Consider the following 15,419-nt stretch of genomic DNA (forward strand, 5'->3'; position numbering starts at 1 on the left):
TGTGTGTGTGTGTGTGTGTGTGTGTGTGTGTACGTGCGTGCATCTGTGTGTGTAAGCAATGCCTTTCCTCTGACCCTTAACCCCTTAACTAACCACATTTAAAAGAACAGGGTCACTTTACTTTGGACATGCATCCTCAAAACAAACAGGGATGTACACTTTTGGCCTTCAAGACTGTAAAAAAGCAAACTATAAGATCACTGCTTTGTGTATTGATGATGAAATCCCGCACGTCTGCCCACTTGCTGGAGGGGAGCTTTAATCGACAACAGAAAGGGTCTCTGAGCGGATATTAATGTTTACTTTGCGCATGTCTTCTATTCCAAGCAGTGCTTTTTCCCCTTCGTTGTTTAGAAAATATCCCGAAGGAGACGTGAGATCACCCACGCTGGGATGCTGCCAGACAAATCTCCAACAGCTCATCGAGACCCTCGTCAACACAAGTCTACTTATAGAATGTCGACTTTAGACAGTGGTGGAATGCACTCTGTCTACAACACCTTTCCTTTTCACAATGTATATTTTTCATGTCTTAAGAGTAAATTACACTACAATGAACCCTGAAGCCAAATATACAGTTTTTTGAAAAATACGTTTTTGCACAAGAACATCAAGGGCAAAATGGGCTGAGTATTGTTGCTTTCCTGGTATCATCGATTATAGCATCCAACTACTTTTTCTGATGGCATCCCCTACACTGCTGCGTACTTGACTCATCTGAGTATTAGTGATCTTAATAACCTTATTTCTTGTTTGACGTATTAGTTTTTCCAACACCAGCTGTCAGGTTTCCCAAACTGGTAGTTTTGTTATATAAATCTCTTGCTGCGTACATTTATTATTGTCACAGGGGGGAAATATATGTAACTTAAGGTAGTTAAAAAAAGTAATATAATAATAATAATAATAATAATTAATAATCATAATAATAATTTTTACCCCAAACAATAAAAACATGAAAATAAAAGGTAAATGCAACATCAACCATAGAGATATATTTTCTACTATCTCCTCATAGTCAACCAACTTTCTGGTCTGTAATAAAAATGAACATGCCGGTTACCAGAGGTCAGTTAAACTTTTCCGTTTTCATTTTGTCTTGCGTGTGTAATCTGTACGTTCAGACCGAATGTGAGTGTTAAAAAGTGAAAAGAAGTTTGTTTCTGAATGCAGGAGGAGGCAAAAGGAGACTCAGGTGAAGTAAAGTGATTTTTCTAAAATCTTATTTATGAGACAACGTTGACAGAAATACAATTGACTCTTGTTACAGTCAACCAAAGTTTGTAATACATTGTCATCTAGTGGTCTTCAGTGTCACTGCAGTATCTTACTACGTCATTTTATTAATTTATTATAATTTTCCAGCAATTACATGAAGTGTTCGCAACTTAAATGTCAAACTTAGAAAAACCAGAGCGTGATGCATTTCATTTTAAAGCAAATGTTCAACTCTCATATTCATATGAACTCATATTCACTTCTGAGGACGATTTCATGAATGATTGGTTTAATATTTAATAAATATAACAGTTATGTGATATCACAAAACCATTGCACACCGTGAAACTCAAACAATTCTACTATAACATGATACTGTACAGTCTGCAGGCCATTTGTTTGTTTTAGTTCAGACCCGACCAATCATGCCAAAGTGATAGCCTTGTTGTTATCCTCAATGGACCCATTGCAGAGTGAAAAGAGGAGGGGTGACAGCAGCATGGAAAACTGAGATTTAGCAGAGGGCAACAAAAAAAATGAGACCATCTCAACTGCACCAAGAGAAGGAGAGGGAAAATGGCCATAGCAAAGCTGTTGAGAACCTCTCTGGAACAGGAAGCGGTATAAAAAAATGTCAAGGGCTGCATGGTTTTTGACCCGACGCCCCCTCCCAAGCGTGAGAACCAAGTCCTTTAAGACCTTCCCAACACAAGCACCCGCACACGTGCACACTCTCACACACACTGTAAAGCCGTAAACAAAGAGGGAAAAAGCACCAAACCAACAAGGGTCTGCAAAACAAGTGGGAAACCAATCATACCTTTCAACTAGTGCGTGTGGACTTGTGCCAACTATGCAACTGATAAAGCCCCCCTGCTAAAAATAAGCATCCAAAGTATGTTTTGGGAAAGATTTCATTCTAAGCCTCGATTTCAGTCTGCTTGGTGCCCAATCCCCTCTATGAGTGCAGCACTGGGTGAAAATGCCATTTGTGTGCTTCAATGCACCTTTAGTTGAAAATAATTAAACCTTTAAAGCATCGTAAGAGATTATTTGGCTCACCCCAGAGAATGACTTCTATGACATTGTTAGAACAGCCCTCCTCGTCCTCTCACACATTGTGGTAATAACCAATATGCCCTTGCTCAAGACAACTGCTGTGATGCAGCTTCCATGTGCAGATTCCAGAGAAAAGTGTGTGCGTGTTGTGTGTGTGCAACCGGCATGGTAATCTAAAAAAAAAAAAAATCCTAGTTTTAAAATTGGAATTAAATGTGGTCAATAGTCTATTGCGCGTGGAGACCGTTACCTCTGGTTTCCACGCGACGCCAGCATGCGAGCTCGGTGGCTGGGTCCTCCTCTGGAGCCACCTCCGAGGCGAGAAGAGCGCGCCGGTACTGCCGGGCGGCGTGAACCCGGAGCCTCGCACATCGAGTGGTAAATCTCCGGTCGTGCTCCGTTTGGAACCCTTCGCAACCTCGTAGTCAAAGTCAAAGTTGGACGATGGGAACACGTCCAAAGGTATAGAGGGAGAAGAGATAGATGGCGCGATGGGTTCTTTGAGCGTTAAAGTTTTGGTGCGCGTAAACGGTTTTGAGGACGCACCTGCGTCCTGGACAGTAAATCCGGACAACTGCGCGACATTTGCACTTTCGGTCCCGGTGCCGTACTGTCTGATGATGGCAGGGTCCAGACTCCTGGTTTGCCGCAGCCTCTGTTTGGTTATAGCCTTCGATGATGGAGAGGAGCAGGAAAAGACGCTGTTCAAAAGTCCCTGTGCCGCAGACATGGCTCCTTATTATGATTTTTTTTTTTTTTTTTTGGAGGGACCTGTTCAATACGCTTTCCTCAGGCTCCACAACAGTGAGGCTTGTACAGAAAATCTCAGTTGGTAAACCGATGAGGAGTCAGATGGAGCCACATTTGGTTGCAAAGAAAAGTTGCGCGAGTTCATCCGGGCGGCGGTCATGCTCAAGTTGAAGTGAAAATTGAAGCAAACAGTTTGAGAATGTTAAGTCGGGAGGGAGGCAACCTTGTAGAATTGCATTGTGTGTCTCCTCCCTCCCTCCATCCTATCAATTCCACACTCACAAAATAAATAAATACTGTAGGGCATAGGTGTCAAACTCAAGGCGCGGGGGCCCAGATATGGGCCGCTGATGATAACAGCTGAGATAGAATTGGCCCGTCTAAAATCAGTTTGAAATACTGTGAAAACAGCCAAAGCCACAAAATAAAAGCAAAGTACATGGAAATACCAACTGATCCATTTTGTTATGAAATTTAGAATCTTATTAATATAGAGAATCTATTGTTCCAATATTGCAGTTTAATAACCACAATACTTAAGAGTCCAGTTTGTCTACCCTGCGACTCAGGATATTGGAGTCCTTCTCAATTTACCAGTTTGTGGACCTTGCATGGAAAACAATGAATGCAAAATAGTAATACGAGTGTCGAATAAGCACAGCCAGTTTCTGGAAAACAAATAGCTTGGACTTCACCTCAAGTTCTCGCGCCCGTTCTGTTGAGTGCTATATACACACCATATTTGGTAAACAATAGCAGAGCAGAACAGCCTGAAACCATTGAAAGCTGAATGAGTGATTCGCTACAGCTGCACATGCTTTTATGCCCTGGGGTCAGTGTTACTTTGCAATGTCCGAGAACGTCTGGCAGATTTGAATGTTTAAGGGTCACCAGTTTAGAAACAAACGAAATCTAATTACTGATTGGCCTACTTTTGGAACATGAAACAGTATACTTAGCGTCTGCTGCATAGTTCCATTTGTTAAAGCAAACATTTAAAATTGAGTACACTCAAAAGTCAAAATATTTGGTACACCTGCACAATTAGATAATAGCCATAACAAATATTGCATACAAAAGGTGGTGATGGTAAATCTAAACTACAAAGATTATTTATTACAATTTGTTAAACACCCAGATTGGCTATAATATTGTTCGAATTGTTATACTATTGTGGTGTTTAAAGTATTGTATTTCAGCTCTTCGGTGAACAGAGAGTGCCATCTAGAGGTCTAAGTAAACACAACAATGGGTTCATGAATCATCTTGAAGCTTCATTTGCCCATCATTACGTAAAACAGTTTCATGTATTCACAAATGCAAATTGTCAACTATAAATCAGTTTTTGTAGATTGGTTTATTTACATTTCAAAAGCTAGAAGCCATTCATATACAAATGTGATTGCACTTTAGTTCACATATTTAAATGTTCAGATATTAAGATGTGATGGACAGTTTTTGCATGATTTGAATGAGGCAAAATAACATGCTTTTTCTCTCGAATATATTGTTATAATCATTTGTTTCAGATGTAATCATTTTCTGTATAAAAATTAAATTTGGTGTTCAAAAAGACTTTTTTCAAACTTGAGTCTTGAAAAAGAGGGGGTCGTCTTATAATCAGGGTCGTCTTATATTCGGGCCAATACGGTAAGTGCAGATTTACGTTCTATACCTGATTTTAAAAATAAGAAAGCTGGAAAAACAGAAGAAGTGTGCTCCTCTCCCATAGTTTTTTTTTCTGAACGCAGCCAGCACTGGCGCACCGTGTCTTAAGTCGGAATGTCAAGTGCGCGCAACCGGCAATCCGTTTTTGGTGCACTCAGAATTTCAGGACGGAAAGTTAGTGCGCTCTTCGCGGATATTTTTGAACGCATCCTACATTTCCGGGTGTGATGCGGAAGTTACGACACGCTTAGAAGTCAACGACAGAAGCACGAAGAAGTTTCGCAACAGCGCCATCCCTCCACGCATTATTTGTTTGTTTTTTGTAATGAAAAACAGAGGGAGAGTCCCATCTCCCCCTCACAGGAGTGTGTTTGAGAAAGATTCTCTTAATAATTATGTTGGATTTTGAATTGATACGTCTTCTCTCACACGGAGCCATGAACAAATGAATTCGCGGGGTATGAAATTTAGATTCCTAAAAGGAGAACGAGTGCTGTGCTTCGAACCCGATCCAACCAAGGCTAAAGTCTTGTATGACGCAAAGGTAGCAGTCACCGTATGCATCGATTTAAATGATTATTCTCAATGTAGTTAATTCCACAATGTTTTGAAAGCTCAAAAATCAATGACCGCGTATGTCACGATGCTCTTAGCCGATCTACTGGCTAATATGTACCCAGGACCAAATATGTTTGCGCCATTTCATCCCAAACAATATGAATGTTTTTTCTCAGTTTTTTTTTAAGTGCTGCAGTTTACATGACATAGAGTATATTCCTGGCAACATGAATTAGTTTAAACGTAGCTCCTTTGCATAGATCGCGACAATATGTCTCAGCTAAACCCAGCTAACGCCTTTCATTTAGCCTGCACCAATCGAGATGTTATTTTACTCTCATAAACAGGAGTGATAAGTTGCCAATACCTTAAGAGCTTCTTAACTTTCACTAATTCTTTAAGAAAACCTTGCTTTTTCTGTGATCACGACGTAACAGTTGCAGACCCTAACGTTGTAAATTTATGTAAATATACAAAGACCTTCCAAAGATGTGTACTTTGTCACGTTACAACCACAAACGTACATATATTTTATTGTGAAGTGGAAAGTTAGACGTTTTTCATGCTATTTTATGAATAAATAGGACAGATGTGGCCAGCAAAAATATTCATCCTCCCTCATTGTGGAGTTGAGATCAAGGTTTCCTCAAACAATATTATCAAATTCATTTCATCTTTACAGGTCCTTGATATAGTAATAGGCAAGGATGAACATGGAAGGCGAATCCCAAAGTACTTGATTCACTTTAACGGTTGGAGCAGAAGGTAATCAACCAGATTGTGCAACATTGTACCCTTAGCTGTAACACAACTAATGTATCTGTGAAAATGTGTGTTTGTCTTTAGCTGGGATCGTTGGGCTGCTGAGGATCATGTCCTAAGGGACACTAAGGAAAGCCGCAAATTGCAACGTAAACTGGCACGTGAAGCACTTGGTCGCATGTAAGTATGGACACTTCCATTTTTTCATGTCGTAGTTGTTCTGTTTGACTGCATGCACGGTCTTGTTTTTTTGTGTGTCTTTATATTTTGATAAAAATGTGACTAAAATATGTTTGGAAAAAAACAATCTTGGTTCTTTGTGGGTGGTAGGAAGAAAAAGGGATGGGCAAAGAGGCGACATCCTTCTGGTACTAAACCCTCGCTCAAGACACTTCCTAAGGAGGATGACAGTGATGACACATGTGAGAAGTCTCACTCTGCTCCCATTTGATTGCACTCAGTCTCTCGCTGCAATCAAATTAATGCCATTTGTATATTTGTCCCAAGGCTTGATTTCATCTTCTGGCAGCAGTGAGGGCGACGGTTCTGAAGCCGAGTCTTCGAATAGTGGAGACACTACCTTCTCTGAGGACATCAACAAAATGGTGAATAACAATCGCAGACTGAGAGAGCTTAAAGATTAAATATTGTTGGACCCATACCACATCTTCACTGCTTTAGGCTGCACTGATTCACATATGATTGTTGCCCAGAGAACATTCTTTTAGTCATTTGAGAAAAAAAAAAAACTTTTTTTGTTGTTGTTGCAGAAAGTTGAACCTGATATCAATCTCAAGAAGGAAAGCGAGGAGAGGGTTGTACATGTTGACATCAATATTCCAGATATCCTCAAGAAAAAATTGGAGGATGACTGCTTTTACATCAATAAGCGGAAAAAGGTATTTCAAGATAAACTGTAAATTTTCTAGGGGAAAATTTATGGGTCTCACTTTGTTATACTAAAATGACAATTTAAGTTGATTTTATATGGTCACCTCAGATCATGCTTAAGTACATGGAAAAACCAATTGTTATTTATTTATTATGAAGAATTTTCTGGCATGTGGTAATGTGATAACATTTTCAGTATGTTTAATATTATGGGGACTATAATACATTTATTTTGGATCTCAAGGACTCCATTAAAAATTGTTAGTCTTGCAGAAGAGTTTGAATTCACAATGTTAACTCCATTCAAAACACTCTTTTCCTTTGTAGTTGGTGATGGTTCCTTGTCAAACGAATGTTGTGCAAATCTTGGAGTCTTATGTAAAGCACTTTGCAATCAACAAGGCTTTCATGGCTAATGAGCGGTACAGAAGGCAGCAACAGCAAAATACGACACAGAGTAGCAGCCCACAGCCAATCCCTCCAGAGAAGAAGTATTACAAAATATTTTGTGGACTTTTTGACTTGGCTGACCTATAAATGCAACGATGAGTCATAACGTTTTATTTTGTTTTTACCAAGTGAGGAGCTGTGTAAGGAAATGGTTGATGGCCTGAGGATCACATTTGACTTCACTCTACCCATGATCCTCCTCTATCCATGTGAGCAAGCTCAGTTCAAAAAAGTTAGCTCTTCACGCTTTTTCCTGGCAGTCAATGAAGGATCTCCCTGCCCCAGCATGTAAGTGGAATCTCAAAATCTAATTGAGGAGATATGGGGTGGCTGACACGTCATTTGTCTGTCCTACAAGCACCCAGCGAGAACGCAGTCCCAGCCCAGCAGGTCACAACCCTCTCACACCTCAATCAACAGACAGTCAGCCAGCCCTGAGTGACGTTTCTACTACCACACCAACTGCGCCCACCCCAAAGCGTCGCCGCCACCCTGACATGGACTGTATCTCCTACCAGTCCCAGTCGCTCAGGCGTTCTACCAGGAACACACCTGGGGGAGAACGCCCAGCTGAAGGGAGCAGTGGCGGTAAATACATTTCAGTGGATGTCTAGTGGTCCGAGGTAGCATCTATTCCTGAACTATTTCTCTCAAATGATCGCTTTTGCTCACGAATGACACAGGCGGAGGCAGTTCCGCAGCGTCACCTCAACTCAAACGCCGCTTGATCGACAGCTCATTGCAGTCAAAATTCATCCTCAACCTTGACAGAAGTAAGTGGACAGCCTTTCAAAGTATCCATCAAGAAAAATAGTACGCCATCGGTTCATAAACTAAACTTTGCACAAGTTTCGGAATGCAGCTTGCATTAGTGTATTATAAAAATGTATATCTGATTTTGTTTTTGTACTAACATGTTTCACCCAGTAGGTGGTGCAAGACCACTTGTAGTTGCCAAGTAGATGCTATTAGGGAAGTGCGGAATGTCACTTGAGTTAAGTTTTGGTCACATCACTTCATTTTAGGTGATTTCTACAAAATGTTATCTTCTTTATGCAGAAACTCCCGTACACAGTGGTTCATCCTCCCCTTTGCCTTTGACTCCAGGCAAAGAACGAAGTGGACCTTTTCACGGCCTTGAGAGCAGGCGAAATAATGAGCTTAATGAGGTGACAAATCATTGTGTGATCTTGTAATTGAGTAAGATAGGGAGCAGTATGTTGTCAATTCTTGGACATTCACGGTTTTGCAAAGGCGAATTTACCCTTTTTGCAGATTTTCTGAACTGAATTCTCAAATGTCACGCCTGCTTGCGATTTTCATGAAAAAACAGTAAACATTACAGGATTCCTTCACAAGTATAGAAAAGTATGGAATTTTTAATTCCAGGTGTAGAAAAAGTATTGATAATGGAAACCTGTCTGGTGAAATATTCACGTTTCCAAAGGAGTCTAAACAGCTGAATTTTCTAAAACAAAGAAAATATGAATGTCTACAGATCAATCTTTTTAAGGCGCCTAGAAATGCAAGCTACAATTTTTATCATTGTATTTTTATTATTTATTAAAGCCATGATTTCACTCTTGCACACAGCAGCTATTTGATGTCAGTTCATATAAGACTCTCCCACTATCCTATCTGTCAGGTTTTGAGTTGGAGGCTGACACCTGATAACTATCCCTTAAGTGACCAGCCTCCACCACCCTCCTACCTGTACGGAGTACAGCACCTTCTGCGACTTTTTGGTTGGTTATTGTTTCCCTGTTTGTCCATTCACTTGATGCAATTTATTGCAGTCGCTTGAAAAATATATTTTTGTCTGTGTTATCGGAACCCTGCATCCTGTTTGCCTTATTCATCCAGTGAAGCTTCCTGAGATCCTTGGAAAGATGCAGATCCCTGAAAGGAATCTAAGAGCCTTGGTCAAACATCTTGAGCTCTTTCTCAGGTAACAAATCCATCTTCCTACGTGTCCCTGAAAGTCTGGAAAATGAAAATCTGGAAAAAACTATATTCCAGTCAGAGAAAAGACATGAAAAATGAAAGAGACAAAAGTGAATATCCTGGAAAAACTTGAGTTATTCAAACAAATAAAAACAAATGAAGCATTTAGGAAAAAAATAACCAAAAACATGCTTGGTAGGCCGATTGAGCACTCCAAATTGCCCTTAGGTGTGAGTGCGGATGGTTGTTCGTCTCTGTGTGCCCTGCGATTGGCTGGCAACTGGTTCAGGGTGTCCCCCGCCTACTGCCCGATGACAGCTGGGATAGGCTCCAGCACACCCGCGACCCCCGTGGGGACAAAGCGGTACAGAAAATGGATGGATAAAAACTAACTCGCTCAGAATTTTTTTTTAAATTTTCTAAATTGGAAAATAAGTGTGATCAAATTTTCAAAACTAACCCTGGATTAGACCTCGGGAGGGCACATGCAATATATTATTGTACAGTGTTTTGTCAGGGAGACAAGTACGAAAAATCATGGGTAAGTGTAAGAAAATGAGAGCATGAGTGGATCCTAGGAAAGGACAGAGCATGTGTTAGCAGGAGGGAGATGAGTGGGTGTTACACAAGCGTAGGGAGTCTAATCTTTAAATCCTCCCGAGCGATCTTCAGTTGAGCCGCTCCCAAACCTAAGGGATTTGCTTCTCTCAGTCTCTAATCAAACACACACATTACTGCCTTCTGCCACCGTGTTGTGCTGTGGAGCAGAATTCAATGCAAATCACATATTCAGCATAAGATTTCTGTCTGGCCGAGAGAGTCCAAACTACCTCTGGTCCCCAACGCACCAATAAAAGACATCTTTGAACAAACCAGAGCTAAAAACAGTAGATGGTGGTAGTGATGTACATAAAAGGAGCTCACCTCAAGCACGCTTCTCTTTTTTTCAGGATAGAGGACTTAAATGTCGCAGTCTCACTACGAGATTTTCACGATCATCAGATGAAACCATTCCATAATGGTTTTAAGAGAAGTGCGTCCTCTTGTTTAGCTGCGGAGTCAGCATAGTTTAATTTTCTGCAGGGAATTAGAAAATAAACACTAAATTTCCACTAAATATAAACTATAATAACAGAAGTTTGTAGAAACCTACCTAATCCAAAAAAATAACTAAAATAAAATTGATTTTGATTTGTTTGTTTTTGAGGCTGATAATGGGCGTGGCCTCTCATGGGAAAAGGAGATCATAGATTTTTTTGTGGTTCCCCATGTTTAAACAAAAGTGGGGTCTTTCTCACATTGCCATCCTTGCCATTTGGTTGCCTTGTTCGTCAGTTGACATCAAAACGTTCTGTGGTTCTTCTGTATAATTTGTTTGCATTGAGATTAGGAGGACCGGTGAAGCTAAGATGAGATGGCAAGATTTAGAGGATTTGGCCGAGTAGCGGATACTAAGAAGATTCCGGATTAGTTTTTCCCTGCAACTGATTAGATGGGAGGCAGAGGGGGCGGGAAAGGGTGGGTCCATGTTCTGTCTGTATGGCCATAGAGGAGGATTTGTATCTGCTAAGGCATTGGTTGAATGTGAACACATCAATATCGGGGACTATAGGAAATCAAAATCCAGTCGGGCAATGCATGCATTTGCTGTATGTGAGCTGACAAGAGCACATGTTGAATATCGTATTTTTCTTTTTTTATATAGGTTTCTGGCTGAGTTCCATGAGGATTTCTTTCCCGAGTCTTCTTATGTGTCAGCGTCCGAGGCTCACAATAACATGAAGCAACCAAGGCCTCTTTACTGAAAACTGCAGATGCTTTTGCCCTTCTTTTTCTTGTCTTCACACCTTCTCAGTATATCTTTGAGAAATAAAAAGTATGGAGGTAGCTGCTACAATAGAACTCCTGTGTTCTCAATTTCCTTGGCCGTCAAGTCATCTCAAAATACACTATCGGCATTGGGGTCCCAATAGGACACAATCTTACTGTAACAGGATTTCACCAAAATGCCACCATGAGGTTAGGAGTACAGAATTTTCCAGTTCCAAGCGAGAGAATGGTTGCTTGCACAATGTTGTTACAAACAATGTTGCAACCAAAAACGTGGTAAAAAGTGATTGCTGTGATTTGATCATTTAGTTTATGTAAGCTGGGTATCTGTTGTTAATGCAAGTTTCTGCCCACTCTTAATGGTGATCTAATTAGTGGGCCAATTTTCATTATTAATTCAGTGGAGGGTAAAAAAGAACCCCAAGCCCCCAATTAATCCTTCCATAACATTAGCTTCTCATAACTAATGTTTGTTTTTTCAACCATGAAAATGGTGTCAAGTAAGAAGCTGATTGCCACAGACAGGAGTGGAGAGTGGATTTTTTTTGGGAGGCTGTTGCCAGTGATCACTCTGCTTATTCACTTACTGCACCTATGCATATATGCAAAAGAGACTTCGCACTTTGTTTTTGAGTCCCTGTGGAGTTTCTTAGATTTCTTCATAGATTGGTCATAGATTGGTCTGATCTTTAATCACAAGAATGAAGATAGGCTTCATAAACACATATCATTCATACAATTGATGTAATTGAAAATAACATTTGAAACATTCACAAAATAGCGAGGAAAACAACTGAATCCTTGAGTTTGATAAGTGCTCTCGCCTCATAGGCTTAAGACCAGGGGATGCTTTGAGAATAATTGTCAATTTTTGTCTATGTGAAGCCCTTTGAGACTGCTTGTGATTTAGGGCTATACAAATAAAATTGACTTGACTTGACTTGATAGGCAGCGACGCTAACCAACCAACATTTCTTTTAGTTGCTGATCACACATGCACAATGTTCAGAGTAAATTTTGGACTATTCAGCAAGATTCCTGGGATATTTGGTGTGAATCAAGGTCACATACATCTCAGTCCGGTGGAATTCAGGTTATTGACATTGTTTTGGATCAGTGTCCAGTTGCTGCAACTTGCATCCTCTTTTGAGCTTCAGTTGTTGGACAGATGGCCTCGAGTTCTTCTATTTTAGAATTCTTTTTCCCATTGATGATCGCAAGCTGTCCAGGCCCTGATGGCACAAAGCACCTGCATACCATGATGCTTCATCCAACATGCTTCACAGTTGGGATTTTGATGTTGTGTTTTGATGGTTGTTTCTTCCAAACAATTCATTTTTTGTTTCATCTGTCAGCAGAATATTTTACATTCGGTATATTGAGATATCAGAATGTGTGTATCAATGATGGGAAGCAACAGTGCTGAACCTTTTCCATTTTCCCTAACCGTGCACAGATGAAATTCAAAACTTGTTTTTTTTGTAACCCTTTACAGTTTAGTACAGTTCAAATTACAAGTCTTGACCTCAACCCAATTCAGATGCTGTGGCATGACCTTATTGATCCATGCGTGGAACCTACCCCAGCTGTCTTTGGGTGAGAGGCAGGATACACCCTAAACTGCTTGCCAGCAAATTGCAGTTACATGATTTCAGCAGAGCTATTTACATCTCTGGGGTTTTGCTGATCTACAATAGTTTTGTAAAGCACAATGGTTCATTTGGTTATTGCTGCCAAACCGGTTACTCGATGCAAGAGTCCACTTACGTTTTCCCCCCATTGATCTGTTAACTTTTCCCTTTTAAAAATCACAATTTTATTGTTTAATAAGGATTGTCTTCTGAGGCATTAAAATGTGTGTAAAGAATAGGACTGGGACAAATACATTTTCACAGCCCTTTATGTTGTGTATGTCACTGCATCTTTACACCTGTAACAAACCCCCCCAAAAAACAGTATTGCTTTGGGTCATAGCTGCCCGTAGCTACTCTTCCATACTCTTTTCTGAGTCCTAATGGGCTATCGCAGTAAGCCCCAATTTTATTTGTGGTGGATCTGATACCTGTAATGAACAGCTTATCACTGCAACCCAAGACCGCACTCTCTTGCCTGCTGCTATCATGTAGCTACGGAAGCCAGCAGCCAAAGCCTCTTGATGCATCGCTAATCGATTTCTCACCACAGACCCTCTCTGTCATTTACCACATGATTCATTTGTACAGGCTTTTATGAGATTAGAGGTATCACCCTCTAAGTGCTGATGCCTTCACCTCCCTCCTAACTGTTCCCATTTTGTTTGTGGTACCCACAGCCCTCCCTCTCTTTGTCTGGTTCTTCATTGCCTCGTCAGTTCTTGTTCAAGGTAGATCTTGACAAAAAAACAGCAGCTGCTCCTCAGTGTTGCTCCACATGTCATTCACTTTGGACCGTCCACTTTGTCACACTACCTTTCCAGATGTATCCATGCTGGTTCCTACCTTCATCCTTTTCATCCTACATCAAGTTTTATACTGTGGAATTAGAAAATGCATTGGAAGAGGAGAGCGCACGTACTAGCCCTTCGGCCTCCTCTGATTCCTCTTGGGCGTCTTCCGGCTTCAGTACTGACTTGACATCAGTGGTCTCAAACCTCGCCCCTGTAAAGAATTCCGCTTTCTTGAAATCTTTTGAGTTTCAAAGGTCTTCCATCAAGGTGCCCGGTGAACAGCAAACCAGAGCCAATGAATGGAGAGAAACATCTTTTCTAGGAAATGATGAGTGAGTATGACACTGTATGTTCTGGACTTTTGGAATCTCTACTATGACTTCTAGAAGGATGTAAAAACAATGTAAAACTGATTTAGTAGTTTAACTTAAATAGAATGCCAGCAGAGGCATGCCTATCCTATGTAGGGCTACAGGAGCTGATTACGTATAGTCAACTATATTAATAGGTTTAATAATGTCTTCAATGAGCTAATATCTGAGAAAACTCACTGGTTCGTACCTCAATGTGTGTAGACGTGCATGAGAAGGAGCTCTGCTGTTGAGTGAAATAGATGGGAAGTAAGTGAAAGAGAAGTTTGGTCAGTTTCTCCCTGACTCACTTCAGAATTTTTATATCTCCTTAAAATCACATGCACTATTCTCATTATTATTGATTTGTTGTGTGAAGTTTATATGTGCTCTGGAATTGACTGGCGGCCAGTGTACTCCACCTTGAGAGACTCATGAGGAGAATTTGTATCGAAAATGAATGGTTGGATACTATCAGCTTGGTAATGGGGTGGGAAGTTGTCCATTAAAGTTTCCTGATGAGGGCTATGATATAGTGATAGGAAAATGATGCTTCAAATTTGCTTCATGAACCAGTTGTAATTTTTGACTAGATGGCACTGGTAGGTGAACTATAGGGGTTTGAGAAAAGATGTCCGTGTACTTTCAGTCCAACGTTGAACAAGTACCATCAAGAGGAGTCAGACATACAAATGGTTCATGAAGTAAATTTTAAAGCATTATTTTCCCATCACTAGTCTATGCTTGAATGTTTCGACAATGACTGGACAATTTACCTGTTTTTGATATTCATCAGCAATTTACTATAAAGAGCCAGCTGTTTTCCCTTTTACCCAGCATCTTTCGAGCCATTTCACTCATCCACCTCCAAACCTCTGCGACTGTTGCACCCTACCCCCACTGATCCACACATAAAGTAATTTCATTGCAGTTGTGGTTATTGTTGGACACTGCCCCTCTGCTGGTGGCAGCTTGAGGATTAGGGAATAACTGAACAGACGCAGCAGGATGGCACACTGAGTCATGAGGTAAGATAGCATTGTTGTTAATATTTAAATAAATCAAATGTATGTTTGATTATCAATGTCAGTATCCCTGTGGGTGTCAGACATATTTTTTGTTGTCGAATGGCTGCACCTTGACCCCAGACTTACTACTTGCACTAGCTTGAGGGGCTTGAGGCTCTGTGGCATCAATATTGCCTATGACAGGAGTCGGGCTGCATTGCAAAGTTTTGGGCTGCAGCCTGACATAAAACAAAGCTGGAAAGTCCATGAACAATGAATTCTAAACTACCGCAGTTATGGTATAATAATAATATAATGATCATGTAAAAGATTTATAGATAATTTTTTATTGCATTATTTTCTGGTACTTTTCTCATATGGTGGAAGACTTAGTTACATTTGACTCATCCTTTTCAATTACCAATATCTCTTAATTTGATTTCCAAATCTTTCAACATCCCATCTCATCTTTGACTTCTATGTACATACTAGTCTATGCATCAGTTT

General features: G+C 40.4%; 2 protein-coding genes across 5 annotated transcripts in view; one reads left to right on the top strand and one right to left on the bottom strand.

Annotated features, from left to right (window-relative positions):
- LOC119133177 (rho GTPase-activating protein 6) overlaps positions 1-3,183 on the bottom strand; it is a 33,870-nt gene extending 30,687 nt beyond the window's left edge. For 3 of the 4 annotated variants that reach the window (XM_037268821.1, XM_037268820.1, XM_037268819.1), the window contains exon 1: positions 2,528-3,183. In XM_037268821.1, the coding sequence (XP_037124716.1) occupies positions 2,528-3,007 (480 nt within the window). In that variant the 5' untranslated portion in view covers positions 3,008-3,183. The remainder of the gene's footprint in view (positions 1-2,527) is intronic. The other variant, XM_037268818.1, reaches the window with a different exon arrangement.
- A 1,765-nt stretch (positions 3,184-4,948) lies between these two features.
- On the top strand, positions 4,949-11,202 carry LOC119133261 (male-specific lethal 3 homolog). Its single transcript, XM_037268895.1, has 14 exons — positions 4,949-5,239; positions 5,936-6,018; positions 6,100-6,195; positions 6,346-6,437; positions 6,523-6,620; positions 6,786-6,914; positions 7,234-7,397; positions 7,486-7,644; positions 7,715-7,944; positions 8,040-8,129; positions 8,416-8,525; positions 9,002-9,101; positions 9,220-9,304; positions 11,006-11,202. The coding sequence occupies exons 1-14, from the start codon at positions 5,141-5,143 to the stop codon at positions 11,103-11,105; spliced, it is 1,635 nt and encodes a 544-aa protein (XP_037124790.1). The 5' UTR covers positions 4,949-5,140; the 3' UTR covers positions 11,106-11,202.
- Positions 11,203-15,419: the final 4,217 nt, after the last annotated feature.

The sequence above is a fragment of the Syngnathus acus genome, chromosome 2, assembly GCF_901709675.1.
Source record: "Syngnathus acus chromosome 2, fSynAcu1.2, whole genome shotgun sequence".
NCBI lineage: Eukaryota > Metazoa > Chordata > Actinopteri > Syngnathiformes > Syngnathidae > Syngnathus > Syngnathus acus.